The sequence below is a fragment of the Trachurus japonicus genome, chromosome 7, assembly GCF_045865225.1.
Source record: "Trachurus japonicus isolate A0001 chromosome 7, Traja_1.0".
Taxonomy (NCBI): Eukaryota; Metazoa; Chordata; class Actinopteri; order Carangiformes; family Carangidae; genus Trachurus; species Trachurus japonicus.
In genome coordinates this window covers 31,125,507-31,153,022 of record NC_140913.1, presented here as the reverse complement: position 1 = coordinate 31,153,022, position 27,516 = coordinate 31,125,507, and the positions used below count along the sequence as shown (strand labels likewise).

At 42.9% G+C, this 27,516-nt stretch overlaps 1 protein-coding gene across 2 annotated transcripts; it reads left to right on the top strand.

Annotated features, from left to right (window-relative positions):
• Positions 1-25,419, top strand: LOC146985102 (PDZ domain-containing protein 4-like). Of its 2 annotated transcripts, XM_085782833.1 has the most exons (11): positions 1-82; positions 12,541-12,594; positions 13,706-14,019; positions 15,277-15,364; positions 15,455-15,553; positions 16,311-16,373; positions 16,782-16,883; positions 20,600-21,793; positions 22,781-23,087; positions 24,248-24,923; positions 25,330-25,419. In XM_085782833.1, exons 1-10 carry the CDS (start codon positions 23-25, stop codon positions 24,814-24,816), a joined length of 2,850 nt encoding a protein of 949 aa, XP_085638959.1. In that variant the 5' UTR covers positions 1-22; the 3' UTR covers positions 24,817-24,923; positions 25,330-25,419. The 2 variants fall into 2 exon arrangements, with proteins under 2 accessions (XP_085638959.1, XP_085638960.1); XM_085782834.1 differs by lacking the exon at positions 12,541-12,594.
• The last annotated feature ends 2,097 nt before the right edge of the window (positions 25,420-27,516 follow it).

The following is a 27,516-nucleotide window of genomic DNA, read 5'->3' as shown; positions in this document are numbered from 1 at the left end:
CAGCACCGTGTCAGACGTCACCATGGGGTGCAACATGTGTGTTGTTCAAAAGCCTGAGGAACAATACAGGGTCATGTTCCAGGTGAGCGCTCGGCCTCTTCCTCCCTCTTCCTCCCCCTCTCTCTCTCTCTGTATCTCTGTCTCTCTTTCTGTTTGAGTTGTTTTTTATTTCTCTTTATGGACTCTTTAGCCTGAAGCATCACATCTCTTTGTGTCTTCTCCTTCTCTCTCTCTTATAACCCCCCACACACACACACACACACAAACACATACACACCTACACACTTTCTTACAGTCACATTCACAAACACCCTCCTGCATGACAACGCTCCTGCTTCCTCCTGTGTGCAGGGCCGTTGTATAGGGGAGAAAGGTTTATATTGAGGAGTGACCTCATTTACAATATAGCCGAGATGAAACACAAAACATATAAGGACAGAAGACAAGACATTTGAAACATACAAAAGCATAACAGAATACCGGAAGTTAAAGGGACAACAAGGAGTTTTGGAAAAGCGAAGCGTTTTCACACTACATTTATGAGCCTCCGCGCGCACCGTGAAATTCTTTGACCGGCGCAAGACAGACTCGTGTTTTCATTCATCAAGAATTAAAGTCAGAGGTTCAAAGACGATCACATACCGTCGTAGTTCCGACCATAAACGGCGATTCGGCAGCGTTATTCTCATGACTCGCCACAAAACCGAAAGTAAAGAAACGCTGGTCGGCTCGACCAGCATTTCCGCCACCACTAATAATAACAAAATAACGATAGAGACAAAACTATATATTTATCGAAAATGTGCCCATTAACAAGTGTGGGTAACGTAGATTCATCCACATTAACGTGAGACTTTTTTCTAACCAAATAGAAACTCCTCGTTGTCCCTTTAAAGGTGACAAGGATAAATTGAAACATAAGTGTAGTTAAAAGCAGGAGCAGTTAGAGGTAAAATAAAATGGTTTTAAATGGTCCTATTGATAAAAGTGAGGTAAGTTTCAGATGATTTTACAGAGTGTTCCAGGTTGTAGGTGCAACAGTAAGAGAAACTGGTCTTTCCAAGTTTGGTGTTAACCGAGGGAACCTGCAGTGTGAGCGATAGAGTCCTGCATTAAAAGATACTAGTGAGTTAATAGAAGATGGTAAGAGACCAGTGACCAAAAAACCCCAGTAGTCTAATCTTTGTATGACTGATTTATTCTGCATAAGACCCTGACTAATACTCATAGTAATGTTGCATTAGCATCAAAACAAAGTAGGCAAAATATAAAATTATAATACATACGTAGTCTAGGAAAAGAAAGTGGAAAAGTCAGGGGGTAAGGGGCCCACTTTAGTATTCCTTAAGGGGCCCCAGAATTCCTAGCTACGGCCCTGTCTCTGTGCAGCAGTAAACACAACCTCATCACACTGACACACTCATTTACCCCCTCAAACCATTCACTTGTGAAATTCCTCATAATGAGTTTTCACTCTCTGATAATAATGAATTAATTACCCACAGTTATTTATACATTTATATGCATTAATGTAAAAACAATCATAAACATTTAATTTATTATGAATAAGTTTAAGTAAAACGCTGATGCATTATATTAGGTAATTAGAAACGTGATAATGATATTAAATAGAGTGATTAATAAACATTAATGAAGGGAATCCAACCAGTGAATGCAGTTGATGGATTTAATCATGTGACATGTCTCACCTCTATATGATATTTAAAAAAAAAAAAAAAATTTGTTCCTGTTTGTGAAGATTTTCCACAAATGAATTAACCTCGTAGCACAGTAGCTATTAATTGCTGCGTTGAAATAGTCATTCAGTGATAATAATACTGGTAATTATGACGATGATACTTCACGGTGATTATAGTGATTATGATCTGAGGGAAGGAGAGAAAGAGAGAGCTGAGCTACATTGCATAAGATTTGAGAGATGGAGAGAAAGTGAGAGTGGAGTGGTGCAGAGAGAGGCGGCGGCGGCGGCAGGATGGATGGGTTGTTAAAGCCGGGGCTAAAGTGTTATGGGAGAGAGGGGTTGCCACGGTTACAGCCTCAGTACCACCACCACCACCTGCCAACTGGGACCACAGACTGTAGATGTGAGTAAGCTCATCTGGCTTCTGCAGCGCCTAAAGGAGAAGCTCCGAAACCGCCAGCCTCTGTGCTTAGTAAGCACCAGGAATGATCTCCTGGGCTCATGCAGTGCAGCACTGCTTTTTTTTTTTTTTAGTATCAGTGGCACCACCAGGAGCCACAGCTGGGCCCTCTGTTGCACGTTGGCGCCGCGGTCCAAGGGCCAGTTAACTGGGCTGCATCTGGTGCCAGAGGCGATGCCAAGAGAGAGACAGAGAGAGGGAGAGAGAACATGAAGAGGGAGACTGAAGCCAAACAGAAACACGGTAATGAGTCGAGCTGGGAAATATGAGCCAAATAGGAAAATGAAAGAGGGAGGGAAAGTCAGACTGTTTTTCTTTCTTTCACTCTTCTTCGTCTTTCAGCTGTTTGCCCTCCGATATCAGAGGTAATTGACTTGAGCGCTTCACTGAGCAGGGGTGAATAGAAAAAGGCTTGACTGACTTAACAAACACCTTAGGTGGAGAGGCGGGCACGAAGGAGCGAATCTATGCGCAGGGAGAGCTGGGAGCTGATCATAAAAACACAGAGCAGGGCCGTAATTTTATAATCAGTGACCTTATCTAACCGGGGTCAGCAGCAGTAACGACACCGGCTGCATTCAGGTTAAAGTCTTTGCGAGTGGAAATCAAATGATTCCACTGATGTGATTCTGTAAAGGTCAAAACAGGCCTGAAGGTTTTGTCCCTACAAGTCCATCATCCTACCCAGAAGCACTTTAAAGGTATAATGTGTAGGAATTCCCCCCATCTAGCGGTGCGGTTGCATATCGGAACGTGTTCTTGATGTTGCATTCACGTGAAATCGGGCAGACGTCAGACAGACAACAGACGCTGCATGTAACAGGATAAACAAGCGTCTATGTAAACAAGTGGTCAGCCAGCACGAGGCAAAACAATACAGGAGTGACAATATGTTGTCATGGTGATGTCGTATTGTTTACCTGACCCACGTTTTACCGTCTTTCTCTCTGTGGAGTAAAATGACATCCGGTTGGTTTGCCGACGGCCGTCTGCCTGACTGCACCTGAATGCAACACCAGTGCCTCCGTCCTTCCTCACACTACACAGTGGTGACAGTTTTAACAGGCGCTACCTGGAAAACTTTCTCCCCGAGCCGACAGCTCCGTGAGTTTCCGTGGTTACCTACGGTTACGCTGCCACTGAACGTAAAAAATGGCGATGCGACATGGCCGCCTCGGTTCGGTGCGTCGCCCACTTATGTATTTGTAACGACTTGTAACAACTCATTCTAAGGTACGAGAAAGCTTTCATTTGTATGCGGGTGTGATTCCACTTCAGTGAAATACGTATTTATGAAAGCAATATTTGATTTTTGCTAATAAAAAGCCAAATAAGTTACATACTGGGGCTTTAAGCTGTTGCAGACGGGTGGGGTTAACAGTGACAGGGGAGGAGATGCATGTTGCATGCAGAGGAAGTGTCATGTTGTTGTATGCAGAAGCGCTCATAGCTTGTGTAAAGTAAGTAGTATCAGATACGGTGGGCTGGGTGGTGGAGCAGCACGTCTGCATATATTGTGGTCTGGTAAGCTTGAAACGACATCGCTTGGCTGAGAGCAGAGAAGCATGAGACAGGGAGAACAAACGCAGATGGAGCACTGAACCAGAGCCAGAGCCCTTTGGCTGTGAGAGACGTTGACTAGTGCACAGTAATGAGGGTATATCCACCAAAAAAAAAAAAAAAAAAAACCTGGAGGTCTCATATATGAAGCATGAGCTGGTATCTGAAAAATGCATTGAGCAAAGAGACCCAAAACACTGAAAGCAGCCGAGAGGTGATCACACAACAACAACATGCTGCTTTGTCCATGAAATTCAATCTGAGTTATCACTCGAGATGATTACAAACACACAGAGATCCTTGCTGCGCAGATGGCTGATTAATCCAAAGTTCACGCCAAGCAAAAGGCGGAGGTGCCCGATCATAAGAAGAAGGGGAAAAAAAACATCATAAAAGAGGGCATAATTACATTTCCCATCACATTTTTTGTAGCTACTTCCCCTTCAGAGCTTTTTGCAGCTTTGAGCTATTTTTCCTAACTAACGTGTATAATTAAACCTCCAAATTAGATGCAGTCTACTAACTGTGTCTGTCTTTTTAGACAATAAATACGACATTAAACAGCTTTCAGCAAACACCAGGCAGGGGAAAACCATGCAGGCTGTTAAATTTGACTACATCAAAACACTTTGCCTGTCTTGCCAAAGGAATAAAACTCATGCATTAAACATCCTGGCCCATGCCTGCGCTTCACATACTGCTCCACGCTGCAGGTCGGTACACACCCATCGGCATGTTTCTGATCAATTCTCCCTCCTATAGGCCCGAATTAAAGAGGCACATTGTTGCTCCTGTGATGAATCACACACACTCACGCCCTGAAACCTGTGTGTGCAAATCAATCTGAGCTTCATGTTGTATTTTACCTGCATTTTACAAAAATACCTGACACACACACACACACACACACACACAATGCAGGAAACCTAGGCCCGCTCTCTCCATCCATCCCACCACACCCCGCCCTGCACCCTCCTCAGCCCTTCAGCCGCTCCCTGCTTTTCTCTCTCTCTCTCTCTCTCTCTCCCCCTGTCACTGCTGTAAAGCGAGGAGGCTGTTTCCATGGCAACCGGCGTCATTAAACAAAACCTAATGTGCTTTTTTATTCACAATGACACGAAAAGATGCATGCTGCTGACTGTTGCAATAGGCCAAAAAAAAGAGAAAAAATAGAGAAAAGAAAGATGAGGACATGAGGACAACAATGACCAGGTGACATTAACACACACACACACTCACACACACATACACAAAGATGGACAAAATAAAAGAAACAGCCGATACAATGTGGTGGAACAACAGAAGCACCAAACACTGCACATTATACTACAAGTTTCATTCAGTATTATTGTCATAGACTGTTTTATAATGTCATCTGTCCACTCTTATTGCTAATTAACTTTTGTGAAATATCAATATTCCCAATTATCTTCCTGTAATTAACATCTATTCAATTCAATTCCTTTTATTTGATGAAGAGGGCAATGTACATTGATAAACATTTTGAAATAAAATGTAAATGTAGGCTACTCAATTCTAGCTAACAAGCTAATTTCCATTGACAGTCCCCCTATACTGAAATAGAAACAAGCAGGTTAAGGAAAACACAAGTATAAGTACAGGATTTAAAAACATGGGGCAGGTACCACCCCCCTTTTTTTTTTTAGAAAGAAAAACAAAGAAAGTAATACAATCACATTCACATTACAACACATTTACAACACAATACAATTGTGGTTCACAGTAGGCACAGGTGGTAGTAGGGGTTAAAGTGCTAGAGTTGATTATGAACAGTTAAACATACAATAATACTAAGGATGTTTACGGAGTTTATTAATGTGCAAGTCCCTATCTATCTGTCTAAACAGCTGCATGTGATTATCGATGCTTCACAGGAGGAGTTAAAGTTACTCATCAATATGCACTTAAAACCACATTATATCTGCATCTGCAGCTACATCAGACTGTGTGTGTTAGTGTGTGTGTGTGTGTGTGATAAATGTTAACACGGGGATAGTAAAGTGTAACGGCAGCTCTGTGTTCTGTTTCACTTCATTTCAAATGATGCCAAAGAAAAACAATTAGCACTGGTTAATTAGGTCAAGTGGCAGACTGCTCGTTACCTTTTGGCTTGTCAGTGTCTTTTTTTATGTCAACAGTGTGAGTGTGTGTGTGTGTGTGTGTGTGTGTGTGTGTGTGTGTGTGTGTGTGTGTGTGTGTGTGTGTGTTTTCTCAGGTGTAGTGCAGGAGGGTGTGTAGGGGAGACTTGTCACACTGTTTAGTTTTGTGTGAATATCTCCTCATCAAAACATCCTGGAGTAGTCATTCCAACATTACAAGGAAGCTTAAAGTCTTGGGTTTCAATGGGTATCCTGTTCATTTCTCCAGCTTATTTCAACATTTATTTATGATTAATAAATAAATGTTGAAATAAGCTGGAGAAATGAGCAGGATCAAAGACAATCTGACACATGTAGGCTAATTTCAATGGAAAAAAATCATTGGTAATTGTTAGAATAAAATTTTCAAGTGAATACCTCCTTTGAACGGCTGGGAGGGTGGTGTTTTCACACGTGACAACCAACCCCAACTGACATTTTTTGCTAAAAACTGAGTTTACAACCATCCTGTAACAAGTTCACTACCAAAATGACAATGGAAACTATAGCTTTCCCTTTATACTTTTCAATGGTATCAATCCCTTTGTTACAAACCCATTGTGTAAAAGCCCAGAAGAAAAATAGTGAAGATCTTCAAGGGACAACGAGGAGTTTCTCCATTGGCAGAACGAAAAATTCTGTGACAATAAAAAAGTCTCATATTAATGTGGATGAATCTATGATGGGCCCATTTTCGATAAATATATCGTTTTGTCTCTATCGTTATTTTGTTATTATTAGTGGTGGTGGAAATGCTGGGCGAGCCGACCAGCGTTTCCTTACTTTTGGTTTCGTGGCGAGTCATGGGAATAACGCCACCGAATCGCCGTTTATGATCGGAACTAGGACGGTATGTGATCGTCTTCGAACCACTGACTTTAATTCTTGATGAATGAAAACATGAGTCCGTCTTGCGCCGGTCAAAGAATTTCACGGTGCGCGGAGGCTCATAAATGTAGTGTGAAAACGCTTCGCTTTTCCAAAACTCCTCGTTGTCCCTTTAAAATTTACAAAATGACAAAAATCCAAAATGCTCTCAACTAAAGGTTGAGTGTCACACTAGAGCAAGGACTACGTAGGTGAACTCTGCTCTCAATTCTGATCATTTCAATACCAATATTGTGTGACAGGGCCCTATGATGAGTGTGACAACCAGCCCCAGTCTCCCCTATAATGTTGGGTTCTTGCTGATCTTTCCCACCTGTGATGCATGTGACAGACATGAGCATGAGACAGAGAGGTCACTGGTGCAGAGCATGTCGCCCTCATCTTTCATTTAACAACATGAGGACTGAGAGAGAGGGAAAAAAAGAAGAAAAAGATAAAGAAAAAGAGGGTGGAGGGCGTTATTGTGAGGTCACGGAGCCGGTGACTCGCTGCCATTTCCCGTTGAGAATCAGTGAAGTGTTTAATCTGCACTTGAATTTAATCAGACATGCACACAATCACTGTTCAAGACAGTAACTCTCACTTTATTTCCATTTTCGCTGTTTTGTTTTTTTACAATTTATTTTCATCTCGTCTGTAGCCTACTCCCACTGAGATTTGTTAACTTCACCGCCATCATTTCAAAAGAATTTATAATAATAGGCTTGTATATTCAAATGAGATCTCCGATATCAAACAACAGGGGTTACAGCCGGAGTAGGTCAACTCTTCTTGTCTTCAGATTAATTGATTTTCCCGTGGAGGAGGAGGTGACTGCTGCTCCAGCCTTCAAAGCATGATGGGAGATGAGAAAAATCAATTACTGAACAACCGAGTTCAATATGTTCAGGGGGCAAGTATCGGTCATGGAGGAGGAAAATCTAAGCTCAAGCAGGAAAAAAAACCCCAGTGGACAAATTCCAGATTATAATTGTGTGTGTTTTATGTGTTTTTCCTAATAATGTGCAGCTCGTCTCCTTCCGCTGCTTTTTTTTAAGACTTTTTTTTATTTGCGCATTTAAAACAGAACAAAACATTTACTTATCTCTCTTACTAGTGAGAAAGATATGAAAAGAAAAATGTGCAGGTGAGGTCTGAAACCCGAAAGGCTTATTATAACATGACCTCACCTTGACCTAACTAACAAATAATTGAAACACAGTAAAGAAATAATTATCACATACCTTGTGCAAGGTAGAGAAATAACAAAATTAAAATGAAAAAGAAAAGAAAAGAAAAGAAATAAAGATAAGGGAAGATGATGATGTTAAAAAAAATAATAGTAGTAGTAATGATAACAACACTAAATAAATAGATAAATGGAAAGAGGTGAGAAAAGAAAGCGAAACTAAAGAAAAACACTGATACAGATAAATTAAGTTAAAGTCAACACAAAAAAGAGAAAAGGAAAAAAACCGTGAGGCGCTAGGAAAGGCAAACCAAGTTTTGTTGCTCTGTTAATTTCAACAGTAGTGTCTTTTTGAATATTGCCTTTAAGCATATGAGATTAATTTGCTCTTTAAAGGGCTTTCAGATGAAAACTAATTACACATCAACCACTTAAATAAATTACACATCCGCCTCCATTGTGCAGTTGTTTACACAGACACACACACACACGCACACACAAGTCATGAACCCAGACTTGCTCTGCATCGCTCCCTATTTACATTTACACTTCGTTCTTTGAAAGCTTGTTTTCTACATTTTTCTCCCTGCACCATTAGCCTCTCCTCACCTCCTATTCTCTCCTCTCCCCTCTCTCTCTCTCTCTCTACACTTTGAACTTTTTGCATCTCTTTCATCTACTACCCCCCCCCCCAATCCCCCCCCTCAGCTCCGCAGCCACCGACACCACCACCACCGCCCACTCCCTGCTGTGAATCTGGATGCTTTGCTATTTCTTTCTACACAATTTCATGTCTAATTTTCGACACGACTTATACAGAATAAGGATGGAGTCTATGGGAGGGGTAAGAGGGGGGGGGGGGGGGGGGTGCATGGTGGGGGGGCTTGGGGTGTGCATGCTTGCAGCAGTGGCATCATCATTATTTGTGTAGTTTATAAACAGCAGCTGTATGTAATGACCCACTAACCCAGAGATAATAGAGAACAGCAGCACGTGTACGAGTGTAATGGAGGCGAGAAGCCGCCTAACGCGTAACAACCCTTTACCCTGCATGAAGTCGTCTTCAAAGCAATCTCAGCACCTCTCATTGATAATGAATGAGAAGCCCCCACCCCACCCTCTCCCCTCCACTCCCTTCACTCCTTCTCCTCTCTCAGTATTCATACCTGTCACTCATGACCGTGGAGCAGCTTCCTAATAGCCGCTCTCTGATCTTGCAGACGGCCATGAGCAACGACGACGAGTGATGAAATTAATTTTAAAAAAAGAAAAAGAAAAAGAAGAAATGCACCTCAGAGTGAGAAATGGGTGCATTTCTCTTTAATCCGACATGCAGAAACGATACAACGTGTTAATTCCTTCATCACCGATAGGCCGTGTAAAGAGGAAGTGTCTTATTTGTCTCCAAGTGAAGAGGCTCATTAAGAGAGAGACAGCAAGATTTATGGAGAACATTAGTGTGCAGAGAGGGACAAGCACACACACATACATATACAGTATACACACACACACAATGAGATGGACTGGCTGAAATAGATGCGGAAACAGAGGCGTGTGTGAGTGTGTGAGTCTTCATCTCCGGGGAAGGGACAGAGCAGACAGAATTGCTGAGGCAGCACAGAGAGGGAGAGCAAGAAAGAAAGAAAGAAAGAAAGAAGGAGAAAGAGAGAGAGAGAGAGCTCAGTGTCTGGAGGAAACAGAGAGAGGGTAAGAGAAGAGAAAGGGAAGTGCATGTGAGCATGGAAACACAATGACAAAGGAGAGGAGATGCACCACAGGGATAAATAAAAAAATAATAATAATAATAATAATAAAGAGGAAATAGTGGTGGGGGGTGGACAGGGGCTGGATGTGGCAGGAAAGTTTCTGTGGTTGGCTGCACAGGGGAACATTGATTTGACATGCAATTACTGGAAGGGGACAAGAGAAGAGAGAGAAGAGAGAGAGGGAGAGAGGGAGAACGAAGCAGGGTGGTAAAGATGTGGAGAGTCGCAGACAGCCAAGGTCGGCCACAGTGTTCGTCATGAATGAGACGCTACAAAGGGTCGGTGTCTGTGTCTGGCGGCGGTGGCGGCGGAGACTCTTACTGGCACATAATAAACATCAACACGTCACACAGGGTCACACCACATCCCGAAACAACAACGAAGAACAATTTATCATGTTGGACAATGTGGCACAACCACTGCCAATGAGAGGTCGTCTACAAATGTTGATACTGTAGGTTCTGTCTTATCTCTAGAAAAAATAAATAAATACACAGACTGCATTTTTTAAATTACACTAATGGTGCTTTCTCCAAACGCAGGAGTAGAAAACATGCTTGCAGATAATTTGAGAGCGGCATGGAGGGCACTGATGGGATGTGAACTCACAACCTTAACATCAGGAGTCACATATTGTGCAGACAGGACAGAGCTAATCCAACAGACACTTGGTGACCGTCTCTCTCTCTCTGAACACTGACATGTAGGAGCTGTCAGTCCTCATCAATACATGCTGTTGTACAGTATGCATTGATTGAATTGTGCTTTGTGTTATCAGGAAGTGTAATGCAAGATAATAACATGGTGGTCCTAAGGGCTCAGGTCTCCAGCTGGATAGCTTAGTGCTTAAAGGGATAGTTCAGCATTTTTGGCAAATTGGCCCATTGCCATAATCCCTATAGTCATAGCAGTAGGTTTGTTACCTTTAATCGGTGCAAGCTATTTTTAGAACGGCGGAGCAGAGTGGCAAGCTGCTCAGAGCTATGCTACGGAGGTTAATGGGATTTCTTGGTTTCCCTCATCAAACTCATCAAATACACAATCCACACAACTCCAAAACGCTCTGGTGGACAAGTTGTGACCTGCACATTCACCACGCTATGAGATAATAACAGAACGTTACCAGACAGAGTTGTTTTAGAGGTAAATTCATGCAAAACCGCTGATGACCGTTGCTTTCAGGGGCAGTTTTTCAGCTAGCAGTTTCTCAATTTACCTCTAAAACAACTCTGTCTGGTAACGTTCTGTTATTATCTCATAGCGTGGTGAATGTGCAGGTCACAACTTGTCCACCAGAGTGTTTTGGAGTTGTTGGATTGTGTATTTGATGAGGGAAACCAAGAAATCCCATTAACCTCTGTAGCGTAGCTCTGAGCAGCTCCGCCGTTCTAAAAACAGCTTGCACCGACAATTAAAGGTAACTAACCTACTGCTATGACTATAGGGATTATGGCAATGGGCCAATTTGCCAAAATATTGAACTATCCCTTTAAGTGTTCTGGTTATGATTGAGCTAAATGCTAACATGTGTAGCGGGTGTCACTACTGGCACATTCCCATTTAGTCGGAGTAGTGTGCTTTGCTAACATGCAAACATTTGTTAATTAACAACCTCGCCCTGGTGTGTGTCTCTATATTCAGGTCACAGAGATAAATGAGTTTATCTGAAGGAGAATCATCCAACAATGTTAAACCAAGATATTTTCAGAATCCCCAAAGGTTCATCTAAACAAACAGGATAAAAAAACTCTGTAGTCTAGTCTGCTGCACAATGGAAAAAATTAAACCAATTTTTTGGGGCAGTGTTTCTGGATCTTCTGAATTTAAAAAAAAAAAATTATTTATATAGGCTACTGTTACATGAGCTGCACAAATTGGTGCATAAACCAACCAAAGACGATTGACAAGGACGTATTGGACAAATTAAAAAGAAAATATCACATCCTATAGTGGCGTTAGAGGTCACCATGGTCGTTCCTCTGGAAACCATCAACATCTAACAAAAATTCATCCTTTGGTTTTTAAGACATTTGAGTCAAAAGCAAAAAGAAAAAACTGTTCAGAAATATTCAACTGAATGAATCTTTGATTTGACCAGGACTGGTTTTTTAAACTCACACACTGTGTTGATTCCTTCTTCAGATTTATTCCCCGATTTTCTTTTCATTTTTGATGCCCCTTGTTCTTTTCTGACTTGTTGCTTGAAGCAGCAGATGAAATGTTTCATAAGCTGCAGAGTTTTTCAGACTTCAACAACAACAGAGTCATTTAAAGCTCTGTGCAACATGTTGTGCATGTGACAGCTGTTTACACTGGATGTTTCAGGAGCATTTAAATGAACTGTCAGTGTCCACAGAAAGGTACGCCTGCTGGGGGAGGAAAGAAAAAAAAATCAAATATAGTGAAACTCTCAGCTAGAAAATTTGGATTTCTTAATCAAAAAGAGTGAGAGCTTGAAATCCCTGAACAAATTACATTACAATCATTTTGAGTGGCACCACCCACCCCCATCCTGCTTCACTGCACAATGAAACTGGCTTCACCAGAATATTGATAAGTTTTTATCATTTAAATATATTTGCAGAGAGGAACCACTTCAGATTCACACAAAGAGAGCGATGAGTGCACAGGGGGACGCGAACGCACAAAAACTAAATGTACAAAGGAAACTCATTTTCATCTGCACTGCCTGTTCACTTGAATTTTCGTTTCCTCTTGCTGCTCTCCTTTATATAAAAGAAAAAATAAGAGGGTTAATGCTCTCCAACCGCTCACAGTTGTAATTACTTGCTAATGCCTTTATTTTTCCTGCTTTCTTCCTCCTCCTCTCTCCACAGAAGGGTCATATAAGCAACATGCTCTGCTCTTTCGATGCTGACGGTCGATTAAAGGTCTTAGTATACAGCTCTCTGCTCTGCTTGATGTTCATGTGGTGTCCAAACCCTTTTATAAAAAAAAAATACAAAACCTTCCTGTCATAGTTTCTGTCTTTCTGTAGAAACACCATTAGTCCTGTGAGTGTTTTTTTATTTTCCTAGTTGACTAACTCGACCTCAGTCCCTCTTTATTTCAGGTGTGTAGCTGTAGTCTCCCTCCCGTTCCCTGTCTTTAAAGGGATAGTTCAATATTTTGGCAAATTGGCCCATAGCCATAAACCCTATAGTCTTAGCAGTAGGTTCGTTACCTTTAATTGTCGGTGCAAGCTATTTTTAGAACGGCGGAGCAGAGCCGTGAGCTGCTCAGAGCTACGCTACGGAGGCTCATGGGATTTCTTGGTTTCCCTCATCAAACTCATCAAATACACAATCCAACAACTCCAAAACGCTCTGGTGAACAAGTTGTGACCTGCACATTCACCACGTTGTGAGATAATAAGTAACTTTATGAGACAGAGTTGTTTTAGAGGTAAATTCATGCAAAACTGCTGATGTGCGTTGCCTTCAGGGACAGTTTTTCATCAAGCAGTTTCTGAATTTACCTCTAAAACAACTCTGTCTGGTAACGTTCTGTTATTACCTCATAGCGTGGTGAATGTGCAGGTCACAACTTGTCCACCAGAGCGTTGTGGAGTTGTTGGATTGTGTATTTGATGAGTTTGATGAGGAAAACCAAGAAATCCCATGAGCCTCTGTAGCGTAGATCTGAGCAGCTCGCGGCTCTGCTCCACCGTTCTAAAAACAGCTTGCACCGACAATTAAAGGTAACGAACCTTTAAAACCATGCTAAAACCATAGGGATTATGGCAATGGGCCAATTTGCCAAAATGTTGAACTATCCCTTTAACCAACCTGTGTGTCCTGTCTTCTTCTTATTTATGTCAGCACCTTTTACTAAATCTTTTCACCACATGAAACTCAGTCGCTGCCTTTTTTCCAAATCTGTTCTGCAGCTTCTCTGTATCATTGTTGGTGAAACCACATTTGCATCTTTCTCCCTCACTTTACTCCCCTACTTCTTCTTCCCTCTGCCACCATTTGATCTTGACTAATTATGCTTTTCCAGGTGAATGGGAAAGAGCTATCCCGCCTTTCCGGGGATCCCACCCTGGACATACGGGACCCTGTGCTGTCCAACATACTGCGGCGAGGGGCCCGCAGACGGGCGTGCCTAGCGGCGGGGGCCCCCGGAGGATTGATGCCGGTGACCATGGGCATGGCCGACTGTGTGGACAGCTGCACCCAGACAGACATCAGCTTCCAGCATATGTTGACTCTGGGAAAGAGCAGCCAGCATCCCTGCGGAGCCCCACCCCCACCCGACCCTCCGCCGTCGCCTCCACTGCCACCGCTCTTGGAGCCATATCTGTTCAATGAACTGTGAGTTGTATCGGGGCGTAGAATAATAATAATAATGGAGCCCCCTGCAGCAGGTTTCACTGCTTTTGGTGCTAGTCCATTCAATTCTGTTCATGCATCTGCAGTTTCTTTTTCTGGTAACACTTTACTTGAATAGGTATTCATATAAGATTGACATAACACTGTCATAACCATGACATAACAGCTGTCATAAACATCAATGAATACTTATGACAGCTGTCGTTAAGTGTCATTCGGTAAGTTATGTCACTTTTGATGCAAAGTTGACATTGTTTGAGATGTTTTTGTTCTGACAACTTGACATAAAGGCAATTTAAACTGTCATAGCAGACCTAATTGCCAAACTTTAAAAATTATGTCAAGTTCTCATAACAAAGACATCTCAAATAATGTCAACTTTGCATCAAAAGTGACATAACTTACTGAATGACGCTTAACGACAGCTATCATAAGTATTCATTGATGTTTATGACAGCTGTTATGTCATGGTTATGGCAGTGTTATGTCAATCTTAAGAATACCTATTCAAGTAAAGTGTTACCTTTTTTCTTTTCTTTTTTCTAAAGGTATAATACGTAGGAATTCCCCCCATCTAGCGGTGCGGTTGCATATCAGAACGTATTCTTGATGTTGCATTCACGTGAAATCGGGCAGACGTCAGACAGACAACAGACGCTGCATGTAACAGGATAAACAAGCGTCTATGTAAACAAGTGGTCCGCCAGCACGAGGCAAAACAATACAGGCGTGACAATATGTTGTCATGGTGATGTGGTATTGTTTACCTGACCCACGTTTTACCGTCTTTCTCTCGTTGAGTAAAATGACATCCGGTTGGTTTGCCGACGGCCGTCTGCCTGACTGCACCTGAATGCAACACCAGTGCCTCCGTCCTTCCTCACACTACACAGTGGTGACAGTTTTAACAGGCGCTACCTGGAAAACTTTCTCCCCGAGCCGACAGCTCCGCTGAGTTTCCGTGGTTACCTACGGTCATGCTGCCACTGAACGTAAAAAAAATGGCGATGCAACATGGCCGCCTCGGTTCGGTGCGTCGCCCACTTATGTATTTGTAACGACTTGTAACAACTCATTCTAAGGTACGAGAAAGCTTTCATTTGTCTGCGGGTGTGATTCCACTTCAGTGAAATACGTATTTATGAAAGCAATATTTGATTTTTGCTAATAAGAAGCCAAATAAGTTACATACTGGGGCTTTAAAGCTGCTTCAATTACTGAAATATTTCTCATCCTCAGCTTCATAGAGCCGGTGTACTACGACCCCACTGACTACTTCGATATCACTCAGCATGAAGTGGACAGGCAGGATGAGCTGGAGTATGAGGTGAGAGCCCATTAGCTGCTCAAAAAAAAAAACTTGCTGCCTGTCTGAGAGTCTGTAACTTTCCTCTAACTGCACTGCACTCACACACAGGAGGTGGAGCTGTACAAGTCTCGTCAGCAGGATAAACTCGGCCTGACAGTGTGTTACAGAACCGACGACGAGGAGGACCTGGGAATTTATGTAGGAGAGGTGAGGACAGCAAAATCTTTAATAAATCCTTCCTATTCTTCTTTCTTAATCCTGAGCCAATCCTCAAGTCAAGACAGTTTTATTTATACAGCACCAATTCACACCAGAATATCTCAAGATACTGTACTTTAAAATTACATTTTGTCAGCCTGAAGAAATTCTTACAGTAGTACTTACCGTGAATATTATTATTCATGCACTCTGAGGTCTGCCTGGGTTCAGATATGACCAAAACGTTTATTTATATTTCAAAAGTGGGGTTGCTACTACCTCAGTGTTGGTACTACCTCCGTTTCTGTTCTGTTAAAGCTTTTTTTTAATTGTTTTTATGCACTTCCCTGCATCAAATGTGACCACATTTTAAAGGGAAGCAATGACTAAACTTTGCTTGTTTTTCAATATATTAATTTGTGTTAGTCTAAAATTTGTCATTAGCTGCTGCTCACCAGCCGCTGAAAATGTCTGGACCTGGTCAGTTTTGTAACTAAATAACCCTGGTTTAGATCTTATAATAGTATTTAGTATTTATTTAATATTTATTTACCTAATAGTATTTACAGAGACCAAACAGTTCCCTTCAAGACCAAGTGCACATGTAACTGAAGCAGGAAAAACCAAAGCTTCACCAGAACCAGAGTCAGACTCATCTATTCTGCACCAGAAGAGGAAGAGATAAAGAGAAAAAGAGATGTAATAAGTAATAAGTACAGACTAAATCTATTCTAATAACCCTAACTCCTTCTGTATTCCTCCCCAGGTGAACCCGAACAGTATCGCTGCAATCGATGGTCGCATCCGCAAGGGAGACAGAATCCTACAGGTGCAGCTTCCCTCATTATTAATTATACTGGATCGTTAGGTTATCTCTCTTCTCCTGCAGAGTTCTCTCTCTCTCGACTTCCTGTTCTGTTCTGTTATGTAATTCATTAAACTGAAGTCTTAAATAACCCCCACGACCGTCACGACGAGTCCTCCAAGTCCAAGCAGAGCTGGAGTCGTGCCGCTTTTCATTCAGCGTTATTAAAGGAAATTGCTCATAGTGCAGCATTTACTCTGAATGCTTTTTTTTTCATAAGAGCTTGAATATCATTATGCTTTTTTTTTTTTGTATTATTATTCTAAGGAAAAACCATTTCCTGAACCGAGTGATTAAACTGAATGTAGCGTTGGTGGAAAAGGGTCTCACATTATCTGACTCTCTCTCTCTCTTTCTCTTTCTCTCTGTCAGATAAATGGAGTGGACGTTCAGGACAGAGAGGAGGCGGTAGCTATTCTCACCAGAGAGGACAGCACTAATGTCTCCCTGCTCCTCGCACGACCCGAGATAGAGGTGAGGAAATTGGATATGCAGTCTTCAGGGAGTCTGAATGCTGACCTAAAAAAAAACCAAAAAAAAAAACACATCCTTCACTCCTTATCTCCCCTTTTTACGTAGAAAAGGAAGGAAAATACTTTAAAGGTTGGTTCTCCATACCAACATTTAAGGGCACAAAAACAAAGTGGGCAAACATGACATGAGGAAGAGTGTGGTTTCTTTTCCTCTTCTTCTTTTTCGTCCCATCCTGCAGCACGACTTAGTGTCAGGAGGCAGAGAAGCAGCAGAGAGGTGCTGCAGAAACACGATGAGAGCCGCTGATAGCATGAAGACAAATAGCGCTTGTGCTCCCGGTGCTAATGTGGCAGCGTTTTGTTTTCCCGCTCAAGGTCACTCCTCCTGCAGATAGGAGGGCGTTGTAACACACACCAGACGCCCCTCCAATAACACACACCCCTCCTGCCAAATTACTTGTAAACGCACACAACTTCAACGACGACAAAATGGATTTTCGTTGCATAGTAGTGTTGTAAAACTGTGCTGCAGATGGGAGACACACACACACACATACACACACACACACAGATCTGTATGCTGGCTGCATTTGTACAGAGCTAGAGGGCAGATTTAAGAGGCACTCATTAAAATGGTTCAAGTCAAAGACACACGGACACACACACACACACACAAATAACCTCTCCTCTGTTTAAATATGTCCTTGTATTTGGAGAGAGGAGCACAAGAAGTACCTGTGAAAGGCTGACAAGAATTATATTACTAAACCATGGTCCCACATTAAGATTCAAGAGAGAGAGAGGAGGATGGAGGGAAATGCACGAACAGAGATTAAAGCTTGATCTGTTGTCTTGAGGGAGAGAGAGTAGTTGAAGAATAAGAATGAAGATGAAGATAATCTATACTTTATCTCGCAGTCTGAACACAATCCGCATCTGAATCTAACCAATTAGCCAAGATAAACTGCGCTCGGAGGGAGTGGATTGTTTACTAATTCGCGCACAAGTACGTGCATCATATTCGACCGGCGTCTGAGCGGCTGCCAATCAAAACAGCAAAAGTAAATAGATTAGAAACAACGGCGGCGGTCCGTGTGAAATATCAAGTAGTGTTCATCTCTAAATATCACATCCATCCATCTATCTGTGTGTGTGTGTGGAGAGAATCTCATCACATCAGGTAGATGAAGGTGTTTAGATGAACCTCTGATATTTTATGCTACTGATGTTTCATTATGGAAACTAGAAACTATTGCAATCTCAGGAAGCCGTTACAACTCGCGCCGCTCTGACTCCATCTAGTGACGGAGAGAAATACTGCTGTTTACTAACGACAGAGAAGTAGATCTACACACACTGTGGTCACTAGATTTAGATATGAATGGATTAAACGATGGGTTTAATGTGAAAATGGTTAATCAAAGACCAGAACGTGAGCAGGAAGTCTCTCATTCCTCATAATGGCTGCATCAACACTTGTGTGACCTCTGTGCTGCTGCATGCTCATTTGCAGTGTTGGGTTTTGTATATGTTGTATTGTATTGTGTGTTATACTGTATTTTGGGAGAATCCAAAGACAAACTGAGGTGGAAAATAAAGCCAATCAGTAATTCAATCCATTTTTTTTAATTTGCAGTTCCTCTCAGCTCTATGCAGCTTTTAAGTGACAGTTCATTATTTACTGTTTTCCAGCCTCTCTAAGTTTGTTCACTCTCTCTGCTTCCGTCAGTATTGTTTTAAGACACAGCAGCCAGCAAGGAAAAACCCTCACCGTACTTTACCTACACATGCGGCTCCACATGGCTGTTTTGAAGACACCTGTGTAGCAGTGGTGTAGTCTCATTTTTTGTAGTGGGTATACTGCTTTTTAGGTGGGTAAACTGTTCATACTTGTATCACTGGTCAAGGTAGACCACGGACCCCCATTGGACAAAATTTGAAGCAAACCAGAGAAACACAAACAATCAATGTACGTTTAAATTAGGCGTACATTTTTGAAAGATTATAGAGAAATTTCTGGAAAAAAGTGGTACAATTTCTCCAAAAAAGTTGAAACATTTCTAGAAAAAAGTGGTAAGATTTCAAAAAATTATAGAAAAATGTGGCAAAATTTCTCTCTCTCAAAAAAAGGGGCAAACAATAATACAAAAAGGGGTAACATTTCTTGAAAAAAATAATAAAAAGTAAAAAAGAAAAATTGAGAAGAAACTGGTAAAATTTCTAAAAAAAAAAAATCTAGGAAAAGTGGTAAAATTTCTAAAAATAAATAAATAAAAAAGTTAAAGAATTTTAAGAAAAAGTGGTAAAATTTCAAGAAAAAGTTGGGGACCCCCTTGAACCCTGGCAACCCTCCCACTTTGAGAACCACTGACATTTACTTTAGTTAGATAGATTTGGTAGATTTGTTGTACTGGTATACATACTGAAATATTTATGCATTTTCAGTGGGGATACCTGAGTATCACATATACTAGGCCTACACCACAGCTGTGTTGTCTCTTTGTGGTTATTTTCAGTCTAAACCTCTTCATGGATCTGCCCCCAAGTGGCCAAATCAGTAACTGCAAGTTAAATCATATAGAGAAACAGTTTGTGTTATCCATCCGTCTGTTAGCTTCACCACTTTTCCTTTAGTGTCACTGGGCAGCTGAGGTCAATCTCATCTGACACCGAGTGAAGGCAAGATACATCGTACACATTTAATCACAGGGATGACAGATAGTTTCAGTCTCATTCACACCTTAGTCACACCTGAAGGCGCCACAGAGCTGCCAGTTAATGAAGTGTGCCCATCTTTGTCCAGAGAGCACAGGCACGACATGCAACCTCCATCAACTCTGTTGGTTCAAACCCAAAACCTTCTCGCTGTGAGGTGACATAAGTGTTGCTCATTGCATCACCACTGCCCCTGTTAAAGGGATACTTCACCCAAAATCGACAATTCACCAATTTTCTACTCACCGTCATGCCAAGGAAGGGTTTGGAGAACTTTCAGAGTCATCAAAACGCTTTAGGAGTTCCAGGGGGGGTCCAGCTGGAAACGGATTTTCATATAATGGCGGCGGATAGAGTTCACTTTTGAATCGTCCAAAACACACACTATGAAACATCCAGATACCTCCATACTGCTCGTCTGTACTGACCCAAGTGTCCTGAAGCCGCGGCATGAAAAAGTTGTTCGGAAAACATTAATTTGATCTCTTGATCTCTTATCCTTGTTGTAGCAGTAGCTCCCAGTGGCTCTGTTGATGTTTGTGCTCATGCACGAGATTTGCTGCGAGATGTTCATGCGTCGTTATAAACCATTGGATGTTTGATGTAAACACGCAGCAATCTCGTGCAGCCACTGGGAGCTACTGCTACAACAAGGATAAAAACAGAGATCACATGAATTTTTTCCGAACAACTTTTTCATGCCGCGGCTTCAGGACACTTGGGTCAGTACAGACGAGCAGTATGGAGGTATCTGGATGTTTCATAGTGTGTGTTTTGGACGATTCAAAAGTGAACTCTATCCGCCGCCATTATATGAAAACCCGTCACCAGTCGGACCCCCCCTGCAACTCCTAAAGCGTTTTGATGACTCTGAAAGTTCTCCAAAACCTTCCTTGGCATGACGATGAGTAGAAAATTGGTGGATTATCGATTTTGGGTGAAGTAAATCAAAATACATTTCTAATTCTAATCTCTTTGTCTTTCGTCTCTTCAACCCGTCAGAACGACAACCAGCTGGATCCGGATGAACTGGACCTGGAGCCGCTGGACAACGCCGTCCATCTGCCCAGCGCTCAACGAGTGAGGAGCAACGCCTCCGTCATGGGCGCAGGTGGTGCCGGTGGCGGCGTGCTCGGCGGCCACGCTGGTCACGGTCACGGTCACGGTTACTCGCTGAGCCGGGACTCTCCCGATCTGCTGCAGACGGTGCTGAGCAACAGCCAGGAGCTGGACAGCGGCGTGGGCCGGACGGACGAGAGCACGCGCTACGAAGAGTCGTCGGAGCACGACCTCCTGGGCGACGACCACACCAGCGCCTCCAACACCAACGCCACGAACACGCCGGGGAGCATGCGCAAGTTTCTGGACACGCCGCCGCTGCTGCACTCGCAGGAACTCCAGTTCAGCACCGACTCCCTGTTGGCGCTCGACTGCGGAGCGGAGACGGTGGAGCGACTGGAGCGCGCCTACATGGCCGACCCCGTCAGGATGATGATGCCCGGGCTGACGGAGGAGGAGTGCGAGAGGTACAAGGAGCTGCTGGAGATCAAGTGTTACTACGAGAAGAACAGCAACGCTCTGCTGCTGCTGGGAGGAGGCCACGATCCGGCGGCGTTGCAGGAGGACGACGGAGGCGTCGGCGTCGGCGTGCCGCTGGACGTGAACCGCAACGAGAGCCTGACGCAGCACGAGATGGCGCTGCTGGAGGAGGAGCTGCGCCACCTGGAGTTCAAGTGCCGCAACATCCTGCGGGCACAGAAGATGCAGCAGCTGAGGGAGCGCTGTCTGAAGGCCTGGCCTCTGGAAGACAAGAACGGAGCGAGTGCTGGAGCCGCCGGACGCTTGGACATGATGAGTATGAGCGGCGGCGCTTTGGGCGGCAGCGAGGAGTCCTGTCACCACGCTCTGTCGGACATCAACGAGCTTCCGGAGAGGGAGCGCTCGGATAAAGACAGCACGAGTGCCTACAACACCGGAGGGGAAAGCTGCAGGAGCACGCCTCTGGTCACCGAGCAGTTCCCTTCCACACAGTCGACGCAGAGTCTGGAGGCGGGAGCGGGAGATTCTCTGTGTTCGCCAGCCACCTCCACGAGGCAGCGGGGAGAGCGAGGCGCGCACGCAAACCTGAACCAACCGTACTCCCACAGTCACAGGAAAGAGGACAGGAAGACGTCGTCATCGAGCCCTGGAGCTAAGGTATATAAAATCCTCACCCGCACTAACGGCCAGGTAGGGGTGGGCGATACAGGCAAAAATATCATATCACGATTTTTTTTAAATGAAGTCACGATTTCGATTTCATCACGATCTTAAATCGAAAAAAGGAAAAATAGACAATTTAGGCCAAAGAACCTTTCTGAATAGATTTTAATCTAAATTGTTGCAGTTTTGCCAACATGTGCAAACAACGTAAACATAGTGAAAGGTAAACAACAACACTCTGATAAAGTGCACTCTTGCAACATAAAAGGTAGCTTTCAATAAACATGAAAGTAAAATATCAATGAAGACATTACTGTTTGTTTTATTCAACACAGTCATTTTAACAGGATTTTAGTATATCAAAACACTAAATAGCTGATTGAAAAGGGTCAAATAAAGTAACTGTTGTTATCTCTTTTAGCAAACTTTGCAAATGTCCTTTGTTTGCGCTTTGCAGCATAGAACTGCAATTTATAGAATGTGCCCCAGACGATCCTACGATCTCTGCACTTTGGCAGATCGTCTACACGCTCTAATCCTTCACGATCTAATATCGCCATATCGCCCACCGCTACGGCCAGGCCCCTCCATACTTAGCAGATCTCCTCTCTCTTCACCATCCCGCGAGGTCGCTGCATTCAGCTGGAAGCCCACTACTCAGTGTCCCACACAGCAGACTGAAAACTAGAGGTGATGGGGCTTTTCAGTCTGCTGCTCCAAGATGGTGGAACTCTCTCCCTTTTGTGTTAAGGGCTGCTTCTTCCGCTGACACTTTTAAGAAACAATTAAAAACGTATCTGTTTAGGCAGGCATTTGAATGAGTCCAGGGGTTTGTACTGTTTGTATTGGGTCGCTGTAAAATGTGGTGCTGCTTTTGTTGTTCATTATTTGTGTACCGTTGGTATGATGTTTGTGTTTTTATGTATCTTCTCTGTGAGAAGTGCTATATAAATAAAATTTGACTTACTTTACTTTACTAAGGTGAGGTCGCTGTCCCGGGACGGAGGCAGCAGGAGAGGCTCGGACGGCGGGATGAGACGTAACGCGAACAAAGCCAACGGGACGTCGGAGCGGTCTGGAGGACGCAGCGCGGAAAACAGCCCTTACCTGTCCCGTCGTCAGACCGAGACGCTGCCGCCGCACCGCTACCTGAGCTGCATGCAGCTGCGGTCGCCCTCCGCCGCCGAGCAGCTCGGCCTCGGCCTCAGAGACGGCAGCGTGCACACCGGGGGCGACGCCAGCCCCATGAGCCTGGGCAGCACGTGTAAAGACGTCACGCAGGCGCCAGGTCTGTCTGTCTGTCTGTCCGTCTGTCCGTCTGTCTGTCTGTCTGTCCGTCTTCATGTGTCGGCATGCAGCACGTCTTATTGTGGTCTTGCTTTTATGCATTTTATGTCTGTGCTTCTGCGTTAGAGCTGGGAGGATACGCTTTTCTCCCGATTCGATTCTTCTACAATTTTTTGGATGCCGATTCGATTTAAATTGCGATTCCACGATATTGCGGATTCTCTCGATTTTTAGTCTGCATTTTTAACATTTATCTGCACACAAATACTGTAGGAGCCTATAAATTAACATACTCCATTATAAAGTGAACTTAAACCCTTTTCAAAACCTGTACTCTCTGTATGTAAAAAAAAAAAAAGGCTAACAAATGCACATTGCACACTTTAGTCTGCATTTTGAACACCAGTGAAACAGTTGAATGATTATGACTGTCTAGGCTACAGACTATTCCAGGAAACATATTTCCCCAAAAATACACATCACATGTAAGTCAGTTTTTAAGATTTATTCAGCAGCAATATATATATGTTTACTCTTTTCAAAAGAGGCAAAAATAAAAGAGTATAGAAAAAACAGGCTTCTGAAACCTTTCTGACAAAATGAGATATAGACTGAGGTAAACTGCTACATTTTAACATTTATCTGCACACAAATACTGTAGGAGCCTATAAATTAACGTACTCCATTATAAAGTGAACTTAAACCCTTTTCAAAACCTGGACTCTGTATGTAAAAAAAGCGAACAAATGCACATTGTTTTTTTTTTCAAAAATCTTCTCTTTTTTAAAAATAAATATTGTGCAATCGATTTAAAAATCATAAAAAAAAAATATTGCGATACTTATGTGAATCGATTTTTTCTCCCACCCCTTCTGCTTTGCATGCTGTGGTGTGATGTGTCTTGCGTTGTGGGTTTTTGTGCTGCATGTTTTGGGGATGTCTTGAATGATTGATGTTATATACATGTATGTTCTTTTGTCATGTTGTTAATAAAAAAGAAATGACTGGATCGGAATGCTGGATCGGCCTCATTCATCCGATATCCGATCCAGCTAATTAGATAATATCGGAGCCGATATCCAGATCGGTGCATCTCTTATTAATGTGCACTGTCTCTGTTTTCAAATAAACGTATTATTATTATTATTATTATTATTACAGGTGCGGGTGCGGGACCTTTACCCCCGCCGCCGCTGCTGCCCGCCTCCCCCCGGATGGAGTGGAAGGTGAAGATCCGCAGCGACGGCTCGCGCTACGTGGCCAAGCGGCCGGTGAGGGACCGACTCCTGAAGGCTCGCGCCATGAAGATCAGAGAGGAGCGCAGCGGCATGACGACGGACGACGACGCCGTGAGCGAGATGAAGATGGGCCGGTACTGGAGCAAGGAGGAGCGGAAGCAGCAGCTGCTGAAGGCGCGGGAGCAGCGGCGCCGCCGGGAGTTCATGATGCAGAGTCGCCTGGACTGCCTGAGGGAGCGCGAGAAGGAGCAGAGCGGGAACTGCAGCAGCGGAGGAGGAGGAGGAGGAGGAGGAGGAGGAGGACAGCAGGGGACGACGCATCAGCAGGAATCCACCTCCATCCTGGAGCTTTGCCACCGCCGGAGCATGAAGAAGCGCAGCCGCAGGATCATGGACAACTGGATCACCATCCAGGAGCTGCTGGCTCACGGGACCCGGTCCGCCGACGGGAAGAAGGTCTACAACCCGCTGCTGTCCGTCACCACCGTCTGAGAGAGAAGAACCGCAGCAGAGACGTGAAAAGTGCCAACATGTTTCCACATCAAAGCCTTTAGGGATGAACATTTGATTTTTTTTGAAGTGGGGTTGTATGAGCCGAGGTACAAATGGCTACTATACTATATCTGGCCTAGGGGTGGGAGAAAAAATCGATTCACATAATTGACGATTTTTAAATCGATTTTTTTTTTTTAATCTCTTTTTTTTTTTGTTGAATTTTTAAAAATATTGTGCAATGTGCATTTGTTAGCCCTTTTTTTTTTTTTTTTTTTTTACATACAGAGAGTACAGGTTTTGAAAAGGGTTTAAGTTCACTTTATAATGGAGTATGTTAATTTATAGGCTCCTACAGTATTTGTGTGCAGATAAATGTTAAAAATGCAGACTAAAAATCGAGAGAATCCGCAATATCGTAGAATCACAATTTAAATCGAATCGCCATCCAAAAAATCATAGAAGAATTGAATCGGGGGGAAAAGCGTATCGTCCTAGCCCTAATATCTGCAGTAGAAAGGTCTCTGCTTCCCGCCGCATCGTGCTGCACCGACTGTTACACAATTAATCATCGTATTTTTTGCCACCTATGAGAAGTCCCATCTCAAATGGATACACCAAAAATGTACAATGCATCAGCTAGTAGTCTACCCAACTCACTCAGTATTTCCTCAGCGCAGGCAGGCTTCGCGACGCGCTGGATCAATTCGCCGATCAGCTGTTTAGGTCCGAGTATAACAAAATATCACGAAGAGGAATACGGTGAAAGCTGTAAGCAGACTGTAATACATTTCCTGTTCGTGCATCCTAGAAAACAACACACACAGACCAAAAGTTGAACTACCCTCCAGGATAGCAACTGCAGTTATGACACCAAACAGCTGATCGGCGAATTGACCCAGCGCTTCTCGAACCCTACCTGTGTGAGTGAGTCGTTTAGATCCAGATAAACTAACTTTTTTCTGACCAGCTGATGCGTTGTAATTTTTTACTTTATATCGTTCTCTTGAACTGGTGTATTATTTTAAGATACGCTGATTAATCGTCCCCCATTCACAACTATGTACTGCCTGAGTCTCGGTGCAGCTCGATGCGCCGGTATTTCACAGTGGGGGGGGGGAGCAGAGACCTTTCCACTGCAGACATTATACTTAGTAGCCATTTATATCTCATATAACCTCACTTAAAAAAAAACTGAACTATCCCTTTAAGTCCACCTTGGCACAAAATAGGCAGGCTGCAACACAAAGGCCATGATGGTCTTGATTTAAAGTAGCAAAACCTTAAACCCCATAAATCTCATGACTGAAGCTGCCAGGATTCGTCTCCAAGTAGCACAACAACACACACGTTTGTCAGAGTTCACAATCACAAGATTCAAGATTTTACAAAGGCTCCAGTCTCACTCTAGGAATATACTGCAGTTCATCTTGAAAACACATTGCCTTTACTCTTCTTCAAACTTGTCTGGTGGATAAATAATAAAACTAAACCAGGCAGGAAGACACTTCACATCTGTTTTCATGATGTTTCACCTCTTTCATGATGAAAAATGTGATTTTTTTCCTTCTTTTTTATCATACACTTGTCAGATTTCAATACACAACAAGACAATACTGCGAAAATAAAAGAAATAAGTCACTATTAGCGATCTGGTGTCTTGTCAGAGATGTCACCACCTGCTGTTTTTACCCTCAGAGAAGTGGTGCGACTTATCTTCACAGGGGCCTCTACTATTATTATTATATTTTTGTGAATGACAGATCAAGTCAAAATCAAAAAGAAAACCACGGAGCTGTGAAAACGCAACACTTCTGTGCCATAGCGCTGTGTATTTTAGTGTCCGTTAATGACTTTTTTTGATTAACGATTCTTTTTTTTTATTCCAAAGCCAGTTGTGTGTATGTGTGTGTGTATAGTTACTCCATTTCCTCTCATTCTTGCAGCGCTCGTGTACAAACGCTCCTTTGTTTTTGACACAGGAAATGCAACACCACCACCGTCAGACCACAGAGGCTTCTTCTGTTTGTTTTTTTTTTGGTTCTGATAATGAGGAGCCGAGCGGTGCCTTCCTCTCAGGCAGACTTGACTCGACTTGACTGTATAATAGCACAATTTTCAAAGCGTTACAAAAAAAAAAAAACTGAAGCACAGAGTGACTGAGGGGGAGTTTTTGCTGTTTTTGAAATAAAAAGGCACATTGTGTGATTGTGATTGATTCAAAAGCACAGAAAACATTTGATACGTTTCAAGGGGGAGACAAAATATCCCTTTTCTTTCCAGACCGATTGGGTTTTTTTTTATTTCGCTCAGTATATGCATTGCAATATGATGGATTTCGGTGTTGCCTATTTCATTGCAAATAAAGATTATTCTTAGCTTTATGAAGAAAACTAAAACACTGTTATTTGACTCTGCAGCTGCATTAAATGTGGATTTTTTCTAGACTTTTCCCGTCACTTTTCTGCCTTCTTTTTTAAATTCAGTCTCAGAACAAGCCACTGGATGATTATCCAGCAAGTAGCTAGAACGGCAATAGCAGCCAAGAATTGGGGCGACTGGTTTATAAATAAAAGCTAATTTTTTGTTTTGTCCATTTGGCTTACATGCATGTTTTGATATTGAGGTCTTTTTTTTTTTTTAAATTAAATGTACTTTAAGACTAAAAGCCTTTAACATACTGTGTCTGTGGATGTCTTT